Source organism: Poeciliopsis prolifica, unplaced genomic scaffold (assembly GCF_027474105.1).
Source record: "Poeciliopsis prolifica strain line A6 unplaced genomic scaffold, Auburn_PproV2 SCAFFOLD006, whole genome shotgun sequence".
NCBI lineage: Eukaryota > Metazoa > Chordata > Actinopteri > Cyprinodontiformes > Poeciliidae > Poeciliopsis > Poeciliopsis prolifica.
In genome coordinates, this window is record NW_026562381.1 from 17,325,789 (window position 1) to 17,337,874 (window position 12,086).

The 12,086-nt window shown below is 42.3% G+C and overlaps 1 protein-coding gene across 3 annotated transcripts; it reads right to left on the minus strand.

The window, feature by feature from the left end:
• Positions 1-672: 672 nt before the first annotated feature.
• Positions 673-11,815, minus strand: LOC129360745 (pituitary homeobox 2). Of its 3 annotated transcripts, none has more exons than XM_055031133.1 (4): positions 11,527-11,815; positions 7,635-7,692; positions 3,060-3,259; positions 673-2,214 (listed from the first exon to the last, which is right to left on the minus strand). In XM_055031133.1, the coding sequence occupies exons 2-4, from the start codon at positions 7,678-7,680 to the stop codon at positions 1,657-1,659; spliced, it is 804 nt and encodes a 267-aa protein (XP_054887108.1). In that variant the 5' UTR covers positions 7,681-7,692; positions 11,527-11,815; the 3' UTR covers positions 673-1,656. The 3 variants fall into 3 exon arrangements, with proteins under 3 accessions (XP_054887108.1, XP_054887107.1, XP_054887106.1); XM_055031132.1 differs by lacking the exon at positions 11,527-11,815 and adding an exon at positions 9,845-10,409; XM_055031131.1 differs by lacking the exons at positions 7,635-7,692; positions 11,527-11,815 and adding an exon at positions 3,626-4,260.
• Positions 11,816-12,086: the final 271 nt, after the last annotated feature.

Consider the following 12,086-nt stretch of genomic DNA (forward strand, 5'->3'; position numbering starts at 1 on the left):
TTTCTTCCATGAACTCTTCCCCCGCTTCCTCCTGCACGCATCCCCGGCCTTCATACCTCTGCAGCTCTGCATGTTTGCTCAAGCTTCATACTCATAGTTTGTTTGGCTTTGTCACGTTTGTGCACATTTAAAGCATAAAAAATCAGCAGCAGCAATGAAAACAATAAAAGGGCAAACAGATGACTAAGGCTGGTTGCGTGTCTACAAAGAAGAACTTGTTGGAAACAAAACAAAGCAACTTTTAAGGTATGTACATAAGAGTCCAACAAAGCAGGGTTGACTTGATGCATGGCTGCGTTTGAATCGCCTTATTTCTTTTTAAACTTTATTCTAAGGTTTCATTGACTCTAAAAAATCCACTTGAGTGAAGGGAACTTAATGGATTGCTGTCTTTGTTGTGCGCGCCGCCGCGCAGCTTTTTGTTGATTCCCGTGTTATTTCAAGCCCCAGCGAGCAGCCGCGGCTCTTGGCTGGAGCAGGCAGGCAGACAGACACGCATTCTGGGGCTAATCTGCAGGAGCATCCCGGTGCTATGTGTATTGGAGCGGCCCATTGTTTTCCTCTATAGATTAGCCGCACAAGCGCCTCAGACAATCGAAAGATTATAGACAGACTGTCACTACTTTGCACAGACGTCTTGCACAAAGATTCAATAAAAGTCGCCCAGCAGAATGTTTTTGGAACAATATATTTACTTCCATTAAATAAAACACAATATTTCGGGAATTGATGGGGAAAAAAACAACATAATTCCGTACCAAATAGTATACACAGAGCAAAAAACCAAATCATTTGTCGCAGGAACATTTTTGGATGCTTATTTTTTTTTAATCCAGAATTGCTATTCTAAATCGATATTCACACAGACATTAATAATAAATTTATAATATGTTCGAAACACAACTGGTGCGTCTTTAGTATGTACATTCCCTTTTTGTTTGCAAGCAAAACATGATTCCTTTTTTTATTAGGATTTGTATTTTTTTTTATCCACATGCGTCGATAAGTTGGAACCTGGAGAGGAGCCGCAGGTTGGAGCGCAGCCGCTTCAACAAACAGGAGATGATCATTCAAATATATTTACACCAACATTTCTGTCAACAGTTAACGTCCAGAATCCATCAAGGAGAAAAGCCCTCATGACGAGCTGTGAAAAGTGAAACAGGCCTTTATTCAGATTTTTTTTTTTTAACTCAGTGAATGAGGCCATCGCTCATCGGAGAGGAAGAAACTTAAAAAACTCCCGGTTCGGTTTGACTCCGAGGAGGAGCTGAGTGTGTTTCAGTGGTTCAGTCTTCTAGTGCCCTTGTTTTGAAAAAGAAAAAAAAAAAGAGAAAAGTAGCTGTAGTAGTCTCTTGTTTCTGTGGACGGCTGCTATTAATTATCCGCACACTGCAAAAAATAACCACCGTCACAAAAATAACCCTCTAAATTAGATTCCCTGCGTGAAAATGAACGAAAGTCAATAAGAGCGAATTGAGTCACATCTTTCCTATTATTTGATGGAAAAGTTGAGTCTTGGGGTGGATGGTTACCAGGCGAGCAGTAAATTCCCTTTAACACTTCAAACAGTTCAAAATGATCTTTTGTGGGTTAAAAATGCTTTGTCCTCTAACATGTCAGCTCGGTGGCGATTTTTTGCAGTGCAGGTAGCAATTAGACCGGCCTGTCCACCGCGTACTGGCAAGCGCTCAGATTGGTGGCTGGATTCTGAACCCCCGCGTATCCAAAACTCGAGTGCTGCTTGGCTTTCAGTCTCAGGCTGGCCAGGCTGGAGTTACAAGTGTCTCTGTACACGTAGGGCGGGGTCGGCGGCGCGTAGGGACACGCCGGCGTGGGCACCCCAGAGTTGAGGGAAGGATTACTGAGGTTGTTCAAGTTATTGAGGCTGTTCAGGCTGGATCCCGGCACGCCGGTCACCGCGGATGGCACCATGCTGGAAGTCATGGACGAGATGGAGTTGGGCGGCGAGAACATGGTCTGCGAGGATAAAGGGTTGACGTTCATGGAGTTGAAGAAGGGGAAGCTTTTGGTGGATAAGGAGGCGGACGTGAGGCCCTTGGCGGCCCAGTTGTTGTACGTGTAGCTGGGATACATGTCGTCGTACGGCTGCATGAGTCCATTGAACTGCGGGCCGAAGCCGTTCTTACACAGCTCGGCTTGCTGGTTCCTCTCCCGTTTCCTCCACTTGGCTCGTCTGTTCTTGAACCAAACCTAGAGCACAAAAATAACAAATATAAGAGATAACAAACACTTTTTTATTTTTATTTTTGTCATTCGTGCATTTTTTTATATTGGGTTCTAATTTTTCTCCCTAAATGTACAGAATTAAAATAAAATCCCTTCATTCCTATTTGCGCAGAGCTCCAGTTTTACAGCCGCCTCTATCTGCGCGGAATACACACTGCAGTCTCAGTGGAGCATCTTAGCGTGGAGTGGATGTGTATTCCCCCGCATGCTTCCACAAACACTCTGACCTTAATCACACAACGACAGGGCGACAATCGCAAAATACAAGCTTTGCACCTCTTTTACACGGAGAGAAGAACACAAGTGGCATGTCAATGGCCTCGACTGTTAACAGCGTCATCACTGCCTAATTACACCTAATAGGCAAATAATACATTGAGTAATTTATCATTATTTTTAAAATAATTAAACGATAAGGATAATTTCCAGGTTATTTGTTGTGGGGTGAATCTTTGCGCGTTGCGTTATAATTGATCAAGTTTATTGAAATGAACTTAAATTAAATGTGTTTTTATCCTGCAATATTTCAAAATTAATTTCCCTTTAATTATATTATGAGTACCATTTTTATTTGTCATATTGTTCTACATTTGAGCAATCCATAAAGTTTTCTTTACGCGCGTAATTGTGCCAAAATGCCGCATAATTAAAAAACTATAAATTGTATTCATGTTCAGAGGGAATGAGAAGTGCTGCGCTTGGTGTGTGTGTGTGTGTGTGTGTGTGTGTGTGTGTGTGTGTGTGTGTGTGTGTGTGTGTGTGTGTGTGTGTGTGTGTGTGTGTGTGTGTGTGTGTGTGTGTTAACGCACCCTGACTCTGGCCTCTGTGAGGTTGGTCCACACGGCTATCTCCTCCCTGGTGCTCATGTCCGGGTAGCGGTTCCTCTGGAAGGTGGCCTCCAGCTCCTGCAGCTGCTGGCTGGTGAAGTGAGTCCTCTGCCGCCGCTGCCTCTTCTTCTTGGACGGGTCGTCCGAGGAATCGTCGTTTTTATTTTGTATTTTTTCTTTTTCTGTAAAAAGAAAACCGGGTTTTTAGATTGATGTTTGGCTGTTTGAATTTAAAACAGAATAAAACCCAGAGTTTTTAAATCCTTCTGAATAAGTTTTTATTGATTTTAAAAATATACTTTTTCCTTTTAAATTGCATTCTATTTTTTATAATAATGCTGAAAATACAAGAAACTATTTAAACTGTTTAAAAACAAACAACACAGAAAACAATAATTCACCGTCAAACCAGAAACAAACGAGCTGCTTTCAAACTGACAGCTCCGGTGTTTATGAATATAAATTTCCCTTCATGGTGACTGATAGCAGCTATTGTTTCATAACCAGATGATCTCTGGGCTCCGGGTGAAACCCCGGCCGGTTCTTACCCACAGACTCCGGGCTCGATGTGTCCGACACAGTGTGCACCTCTAACCGGTGCTTAGAGTCCACGGAGCGCTGCAGCGGCTGCAGGCTGGACGCCATCGCCAGAGCCGTGTGGTGCGTGGAGGCGAGTTTATTCCCTGTGAGGTGGTGGTCTATATTTAATGGATCCCTCATAGAGCTCATCGGTGAAAGATCTCACGAGCTTCTAGCACAGGAAGGCTGAGCGGAAAGTCCGACTCCGGAATGTGTTCAGCTGTCCAAAAAGCGCACAGCAGCACAGTTCCTCTTGCTGAGATGAAGCCCTCGTTCTGTTTAAACTGGAGAACGCTTTAAAACAGGCCATTGAGTTTTATCACAGCATCGGTGAAAACTGCGGCTACCTTGGCTGACTATCAGAGTGACAAGGACAGGTAGGTGATATTAGATCCAGAGGCTTACACACACTCCAGCGCTCTCTGCTCATTTCAGCTGTTGCCTGTGCTCTGCCCATCCAACTGCGCCTCTCTCCACACCTCCACGTCACCGCTTTGCCTCCGCCCCAATTCTCTCTGACAGGCGCGTCCATGCGGATGTGCCCAACCAACCGGAGCTCACAGAAACGAGATATGTCTGCCAGTGTATTTATGCCGGGGCTGGCGCTTATTTTTCCTCTTCCAAATAAAAGCATGTAAAGTCAGATGAGACGCACGGTGTACCGAGCTGCGCCCCGAGCCGCCGCCGCGCAGCAGCCCAAGACCAAATAAAAATGAAAATAACACAGTTTGGCCTCATTTTATGAGACGGGTCCAGTGGCCCGGTAAAGAGATGGAGTGCCGCGGATACCCAGGCTGAGCCGCGCTCTCTCCGGCTCTGTCGCTGCAGTTTGCTCAGCGGATAAAGCGGCTTTTATTGAAAGGCGCAAAGAAAATAGATGCGCACTGAATATCAAAGACAAACACCTTCTGCACCAGAGGTCCCGTGAAAGGACAAATAAATGTTAACTTCAAAAGAAGTGCTGTGGTGGCGCCAGCACGCTCCAAAACTATCTGCACGCACTTGTCAACTGACGCTAACTGCCAGACACGCATGCTATGTGAAAAAAGCGCACACGTGCCGCATGTGTGTTCGCACAGGAGCGCAGAATGGAGGCGCCGAAGGAAAAGAGTCAAACGACTCCATCCAAAGGCTAATTTACACCAAGCACTTCAGATTGTAAACATTCAGATCATAATTTTTATTATAGAATTCTGATGCGTTGAAGTAAAACGTCCCCACAGCATAATACTCCCACCACCGTGTAACCGGCTGCTCCACAGTCAGATTCAGGTGAACAGATACACCAGGGAACAACCTTTGTGAAAAAAAAAAAATTATTTTTCTAATGAGTTTTTGACTTCAAGTCTTCCTCAGTACAACATGATCATCTATTAAAATCTAATTCCCATTTAGATGAAATAGAGATTTAACCTAATTTGACTTCCATTGGACAAGTGTGAACAAAACTTCTGAAATCTTCTGAACTTTTATAGATTTGAGTTCAAAATGACTTCACACTGCAGAATCATTTATTTATCCTTTCGCTGTTTTTCTTCTAAGCAGTCTGACTCTCATCAACTATTTTAAAGTATATTTAGGTGAAGTCACAGAGTTTTGCTGATTGGGACGCAGAAGACGTGCCGTGTCCCATTCTGGGACAGGTTTGTGTTGGAGGTAAGCTTGTGTCCATCGAGAACTAAAGTAGTGATAGAGTTAATATTCAAGTTAAACTGGTTGACAGGCTGAGCTTCACTGTGAGGAGAAACATGAGACATTTTAACTGACGCTGTCAGGGAAAAACCTTGCAGAAGAAATCTAAAACTTATTTTTATGGATGAATCACAAACCAGGAGGACAAACTAGATGAGTAATAATTACAATAGGATGATTTAACTGAGTGGCTCTGAGCAGCTAAAACAAAAATTATTTCTGTCCAAAAACTTTGACAAAAATCTACCAAAGAAACCAATTTAATTTGTTGATTTCATCCAGTGTGGATTTTCGGTCAAAGGCAATAAAAGCAGATCAGTCCTCAACAAACTGAGTCCAAGACACAAAAAGCCTGACCTCACTATCCGATTCACGACATGCAAAGGAGCCACACACGAGCTGTCAAATCCTCTTGACCCCCTCAATGTTGGGTTTTCTCAGATTCATTAAATGAAGCTCGGCGGAGGCGCGCGGGCCTCCAGCGGCCGCGGACCTCCGTTGGTGAGGACGGAGCGCTTAAACCGGATCTGTCCTCACTTTGCTGCTGGGTCCTGCGGTCTGCTCCGCCTGGGACATTTTGCTTCCTTCTCATCTAATTTTCATCTCATTTATTTAATGAACGTGACGCAAAAAAGAAAAAAGGAACAAATGAGTGAGAAAACCAGGGACAGAGATGTGAGGAAGCAGATCGAGGAAGAGCAAATCGGGTTAAAATGCACATGCATAACCATCATCATCATCATCATCATCATCATCATCATCATCATCATCATCATCATCATCATCTTTAGAAACTAAAACAGGAGCCCTTCATCTCCCACGTGGCCAAGTGGACGCGCTTTCATGCAGCACATTTGGACTTGGCGCAGTAATCCTATGAAAGCCCTCCCCACATATATATAAATACCAGCAGACCACCGACACGCACAGAAACACACATCAGTCACCACTTCTGCAGGCCGATTACATGACAAATCAACTGGAGCGGAACCATTTAGCTGCGTTTGTTATGTGAAAAACAAGAAATGACCAAGATTTTCACAAAACAACAACAACAACAACAACAACAACAACAACAATAATAATAATAATAATAATAATAATAATAATAATAATAATAATAATAATAATAATGTGATGCCAGTTTTTCCTCCTCCAGCCATATTTGAATACTAAACTTGAAGTGGATTATCGGTTTCCTCTTCATTTCTACAATCTGAATGCTTCATCTCTCTTCTGCGGATTACTGCTTGCAACAGGCCTCCGCCATTGAGGGCCATTAATTAGCAATTCAGTCAATATAGCGGGAAACGACAAGGCTTTTTACATAGGATTAAGAAGACATCAGATTCCACCATTAGCGTATTCCTGCTCACGAATGGGCTTTCATTATACATTTAGTTTTCCCAGGAGCCAATCCACCGAGCGCTGCATACATTACAGGGCGGCACGCATGACGCCCGCGTCCCTGATCCGCAGCTCCTGCTCCCAGTTTCTGCGTCTGTTAATCATATTATTCTAATATGCGGTGGTTTGGATGAAGGGATGAATCCCGCAGCCGCATCGCTGTTTCCGAGTTAAACAATCAAAGTTACAGTTTGTCCGTTTGCAGCTCAATGTGATTTTAGATTCGCATTAAAGAGCAATGAAATACTATTTCACTGAAAGAAATATTTTTTAAATCAATTAATTCACTGAATACATTGAAAAGTTGACGTGACAAAATTAGTTTTACAATTTTGCGTTCAAAATAAATAAAAAAATGAAATAAACAATAGGCTGAAAATGAATTTGGCTGAACATTATTTATTATTTACCAGACGTCATGAACCCAGTCTGCTGTAAAACTGGAGAATTCATCTGACCAGCAGGTGGCGCACTAAGACAAAGAACAGTGACCCTCAGAGAGGCCAATATGTCTTCCCATTTTCTGATCAGACTGATAAATTTGACAGAGAAAATATGTCCCTGCATTATTTTTCATTTTCTCAGAAAAAAAATAGACCGACGTCACGTTGACGTAATTAGAAATTAGGAATTTGTTTCTCTATCATAAGAATGAATCGATTTAATGACTAATTTTTCTTCTTTTTAATTTATTTATTATTATTATTATTATTATTATTATTATTATTATTATTATTATTATTATTATTATTATTATTATAACAACCGGTATATTTGAATGTGATTTTTAACGAGTTTAATTAATCGAGGATGGTAATATTAAATGTCTGAATGGATTTTTTTCTCGCTGTTTTTATGAATAAACTTGAGGAGACTCACCTATTTGTGCGCAGGTGGTGGCCAGTTTGCGGCAGTGGGACTCCATTGTGGCGCTGTTCTGCAATTTAGATAAACACAAAAGATTCATTTAGTTTGATGACAAATCTTAAAGGACAAATTTTAAAATCAGTTTCCCATAATAACAGTGACGTCTTTAGATAAAACTCTGAAACTCTTCAAATTTATCAAAATAAAAAATAAAAACAAAAAAGAAAAAATTTACATCAAAAAATGATCAAGCTTGAAATATTAGGGAATACAGACATGGCACCTTCATATGCATAACCATCATAAGAGGTTAAATGAATAACATTTGATGGCTGTTTATTTCTAATGAGTTTTTTTCTGGTTCAATTTTCTTATCGAACTTTTTTTGAAGCGTGTCGGAAATGACAGCTGCATTAAAACAATAATTGTGACGCTCTTCTCTCTTGCTGTCGACATATTTCCGATTGTTTTACTGCATTGTCTGATTTCTGTGGCGTGGGTAAAACGCGTCGTGTTTTGCCTGAGCCTCCACGCGTGTTTTGCTGCTGTCTGCAGCAGTTGGAAGTGGAGTGATTCCGTGGTAAAATCACGGGATTAGAGTCTGATTGAGATGTCTGTCGGTGGGATATTACAAAATTCATTATCGCAACCCCTCATACTACCTCGATATGAAGTTACACAGATGGGTTTTTATTAGTCCAGGCTCACACTGTTTGCTTATGATAATTCGAGGCGGGAGGAAATTTGCATGCAGTCATGCTGTTAACCATTCTCCTCACTTCTCCTCCTCACCTGCTCTACATCTTCGCTGCGTTTTTTTATACTCCCTGTTTTTCATTCAGAGGATGCAGATATTGGAGGTTAAGTCTTACACGGTGTGGAGCTGCGCGACAGTTCTCCAGAAGCCCTTTTCTATTTTTCAGCAGCAAAATGAAGGAGTGGGGGGCCAGGCTGGAAGGTGGGAGGTTATTGCATGATGCTCCGCGTTATCTAAGCAGAGCTTTAATGAGAGCTCCTCATGCAGCCTGGGCTTTTCTGCGGCCTCTCCAGGCAAACCTGCTTTGATTTTATTTAGAAAACTGAGATCTGAATACAGCAAAAATCACATCAATTCTCCCACAAATAACCTGCTTTATAAAATATTATTTTAAAAATGTGCATTTTATTTTCCCAGAAAGAAATAACCCTACGCAAAATAAACACAATTCAAATTAAATTAATTGTAATAGATTTTAAATACAAAGAAAAGTGAAAAGAAAAGTGAAGAAAATTAATTTCTTAATAAAAAATGAATACCAATGCACTAAATAATAATAATAATAATAATAATAATAATAATAATAATAATAATAATAATAATAATAATAATAATAATAATAATAATCATCATCATAATAATAAAATTTAAATTAATTTAAAGTGTAATATCGCCTTATCCGCTACAGGCCGTTCTTTTTAATATCCATTTGGGATAAAGTGCCCTGTGGGAGCAGTTTAAAGTTTAAAGATAGCTGCATCAGCATCGCCATCACCACTTTACTTATTTTCATCCGTTCATCCATTCATTCTCACTCCGTGGAGCCCGTTTGCTCTCAGCACCAGCAGTTGATGTGAATCAGTGAGTCTCATGGCATCGGGCCCAGTGCAGACAGAAAGCTGGCATCGCCCCACGGAGGCTTTACTCGTGAAATTAGCACAGCGTGAGCGCGAGGCTGCAGCCATCACCGGCAGGATGAGCCGCTAACCTCCATCATATGGTCCTGCATTAATTAAAGACGCGGGACTATCAGCGTCATCGCGTTTTTTTCTATTATTTTATTCTCTTAAGGAACAAAAGTGATGAATTTCCTACATCACCTGAATATGTCTTAGTAAATCACAACAAGCGGAATTTTACCTATCGATGTGTTTAGACTCCAAATAAAGATTGAATTATTCTCAATGTTCGCTGTTTGCCTTCTTTTGCTAGTTTTTGCGCATAAATAGGATCGCGCTGCGTGTTCCAGTTCTCCATCACCGCTATAATAACATCTGATGATCATCCGCAGACCTGTGCGCCAAACCTGCCCTCACATCCCCGGTTCTGCTCCTCCAGTCACGGCTTTGAAATAAACATCAGAAGACGCACAAAGTGGAACAAATTCCCTCACTCGCATTAGCTCACATTTCGCTTCTCGTGTTTTCTTTTTTTCTTTTTGCGCTCCAGCTCCCCCAGTACTCACCAGCTGCGGACACCGGACGGGACCGGGATCGTTTCAGTCTCCAAGCCTTCGGCTTTCTCTTTCTTTCTTTCTTTTTCTTTTTTTTTGTAAAGTGAGGAATGAATCCCACCGTCCTCAGAAGCCGCGCTCACGACTCAAACTCAGACAACCTCGAGCTCCAGCGGCGGTGAACTTTGTGTCCGTAAACGTGAGCGTCGCATGGAGGAGCTCCACACGCCGCGCGTATCCAAAAAAAGAGACGCGGCGCTGCCTTTAGGTTTGTTTCATTTATGCGCATAAATAAGTGTCTGTTTACGGCGCGCGGAGAAAGTGCGAAGGAGGCGCTTTCATCCGAGTCTCCCCTTGGCTCGTCCTCTTCTGTCTTCCTCAACTTTTTTTCCTGCCTTGAAAGACGCTCCAGGAGTGGCGCAATTTTTCCAGCTTTTGAGCTAAGAGGGGAACTGGTGTGTTTGTGTGCATGTGTGTGCGCGCTCACAGAGGGGTGTGTATGTTTGCGTTGAGCACAGGGCAGCTCTCAACTTTCACCAACAATCCCAAAATTCTGATGCGTCTTTTCAGGAAGCAAGCGGTGATGAAAAGGACTTTTTATCTAAACATTACGGGCGTGAATAACTTTTAATAACTCAATTCCTTATTGTCAAAAGGCACATATTTATAACTTTGGTAAATTATGCGCAAAATAAACAAGACGCGACCACAGCAATTCGGATAATAATTACATATTTTCTCATTTCTGTAACCATTCAGCCTCAATTAAAGACTGTTTGCTAAGACACAAAAAATCCTTCATAGCTAATTTAATACACCCACAAAACCTAACATTTCAAATAAAAGCTGAGTCGCTTTTATAAAGATGCAGTGGCCTCCTCTTGCGCCAGACAGAGCGCTATCGTGTTGCGGATTTATGTGCGGACGGAGTGAACAGCTGGCTCGGATGCAAATGTTCTTTATGGATCCGTTTCGTTTGATGCAGACTGCGTGCGTGTTCCACCCGCTTCTGAAGCGAGGCGAGCAGACCGGACACAGGCCTGCGTTAGTCCCCCCGCACCGCACCGCGCCGCACCGCGCCGCGCCGCACCGCCCCCTCCACCAGTCCGCCATCCCGGCACATAATCCGTCTTTTACATTTTTAGTCATACTCCCATTAAGCCAGTAATTAATGCGCTCATCCACACGGGAATTTCCACGCAAAAGGGGAACACTGAAGCAAAACCTGCGCGTCGGTTCTTCCTCAACAAAAAAGAAAAAAGAGAAGAAAAATATAGATAGGCATAATTAAACTCAAGTGATTGGAAATATAATTAATAATTTTTTTTTGGAATAAAAATAATTAATTGTAGAAATAAGTACAGAAAAAAAAATAAAAAAAACTACTTGCGTTAATTAAATGGACTCATAAAAGATCCAGTCGGGATTGTTTTAAATAGTCATCTGAGCCTGACCTGCAGTGTGATGGAAGGACAAATTCATGTCAAACATTTTATGTCAAACATCCCGGTTTGTCAGGATTTCATCAATTTCTCAAGGAAAGCCTCCCAAACACGCGCAAATGAGAGAAAATGCAAATAAAAGAAGAAAGCATGAGCCCTGCATCACATCACGCCCCGCCTGCAAGTACAGAAGAAAGGGGGAGCGCAGCGTCTGGAGAGGCTTGATGCTGCGGCCGCATATGCTTCTCTTACCTTCTGACACAAAGAGAGGAAGAAAAAAGTGAGTGAACAGCCTCCTCTTTCTCACGCAGAAAGATGCAGAGGAATGCCTGAAGTTCAGACAAGACTGGCGGGTATGAAATCTTTCGCCTCGGGGGCAAACCGGCGGCTTCTTTTCATTTCAAGCGCTTATCGATTTGCCGTTGTCATCTTTGGCGACGCAGAAGGACACTTGAAAGAATTTCTGATGGGGCTGTGATGTGAGAAGCAGGGTGACCTGCTCCGCTGGTGCTCTCTCCTGATTCTTAACGAGCACATCAGCCCGTCTGTGTCAGCGCAGTTTGGACACTTCAACTTTTCCCTCTCCTGCATGCGCTGGAGAGGATTTCAAAACACTCTCTGCAGCTTTTTATGTATATCAGCACGGCATGCGAGCCTGCACTTCAGGGAGGAGAGATGATACACTACCCAGGCAGTCAGCCGATCATCTGGGCTCCTTTAAAGACAGGAACTTCTCTCTTTGAATTCACAAAACTTGGTTCTATTTCTTACATGCGAAAAATTCAAATTGTTATTCCATTTGTGCATATTTG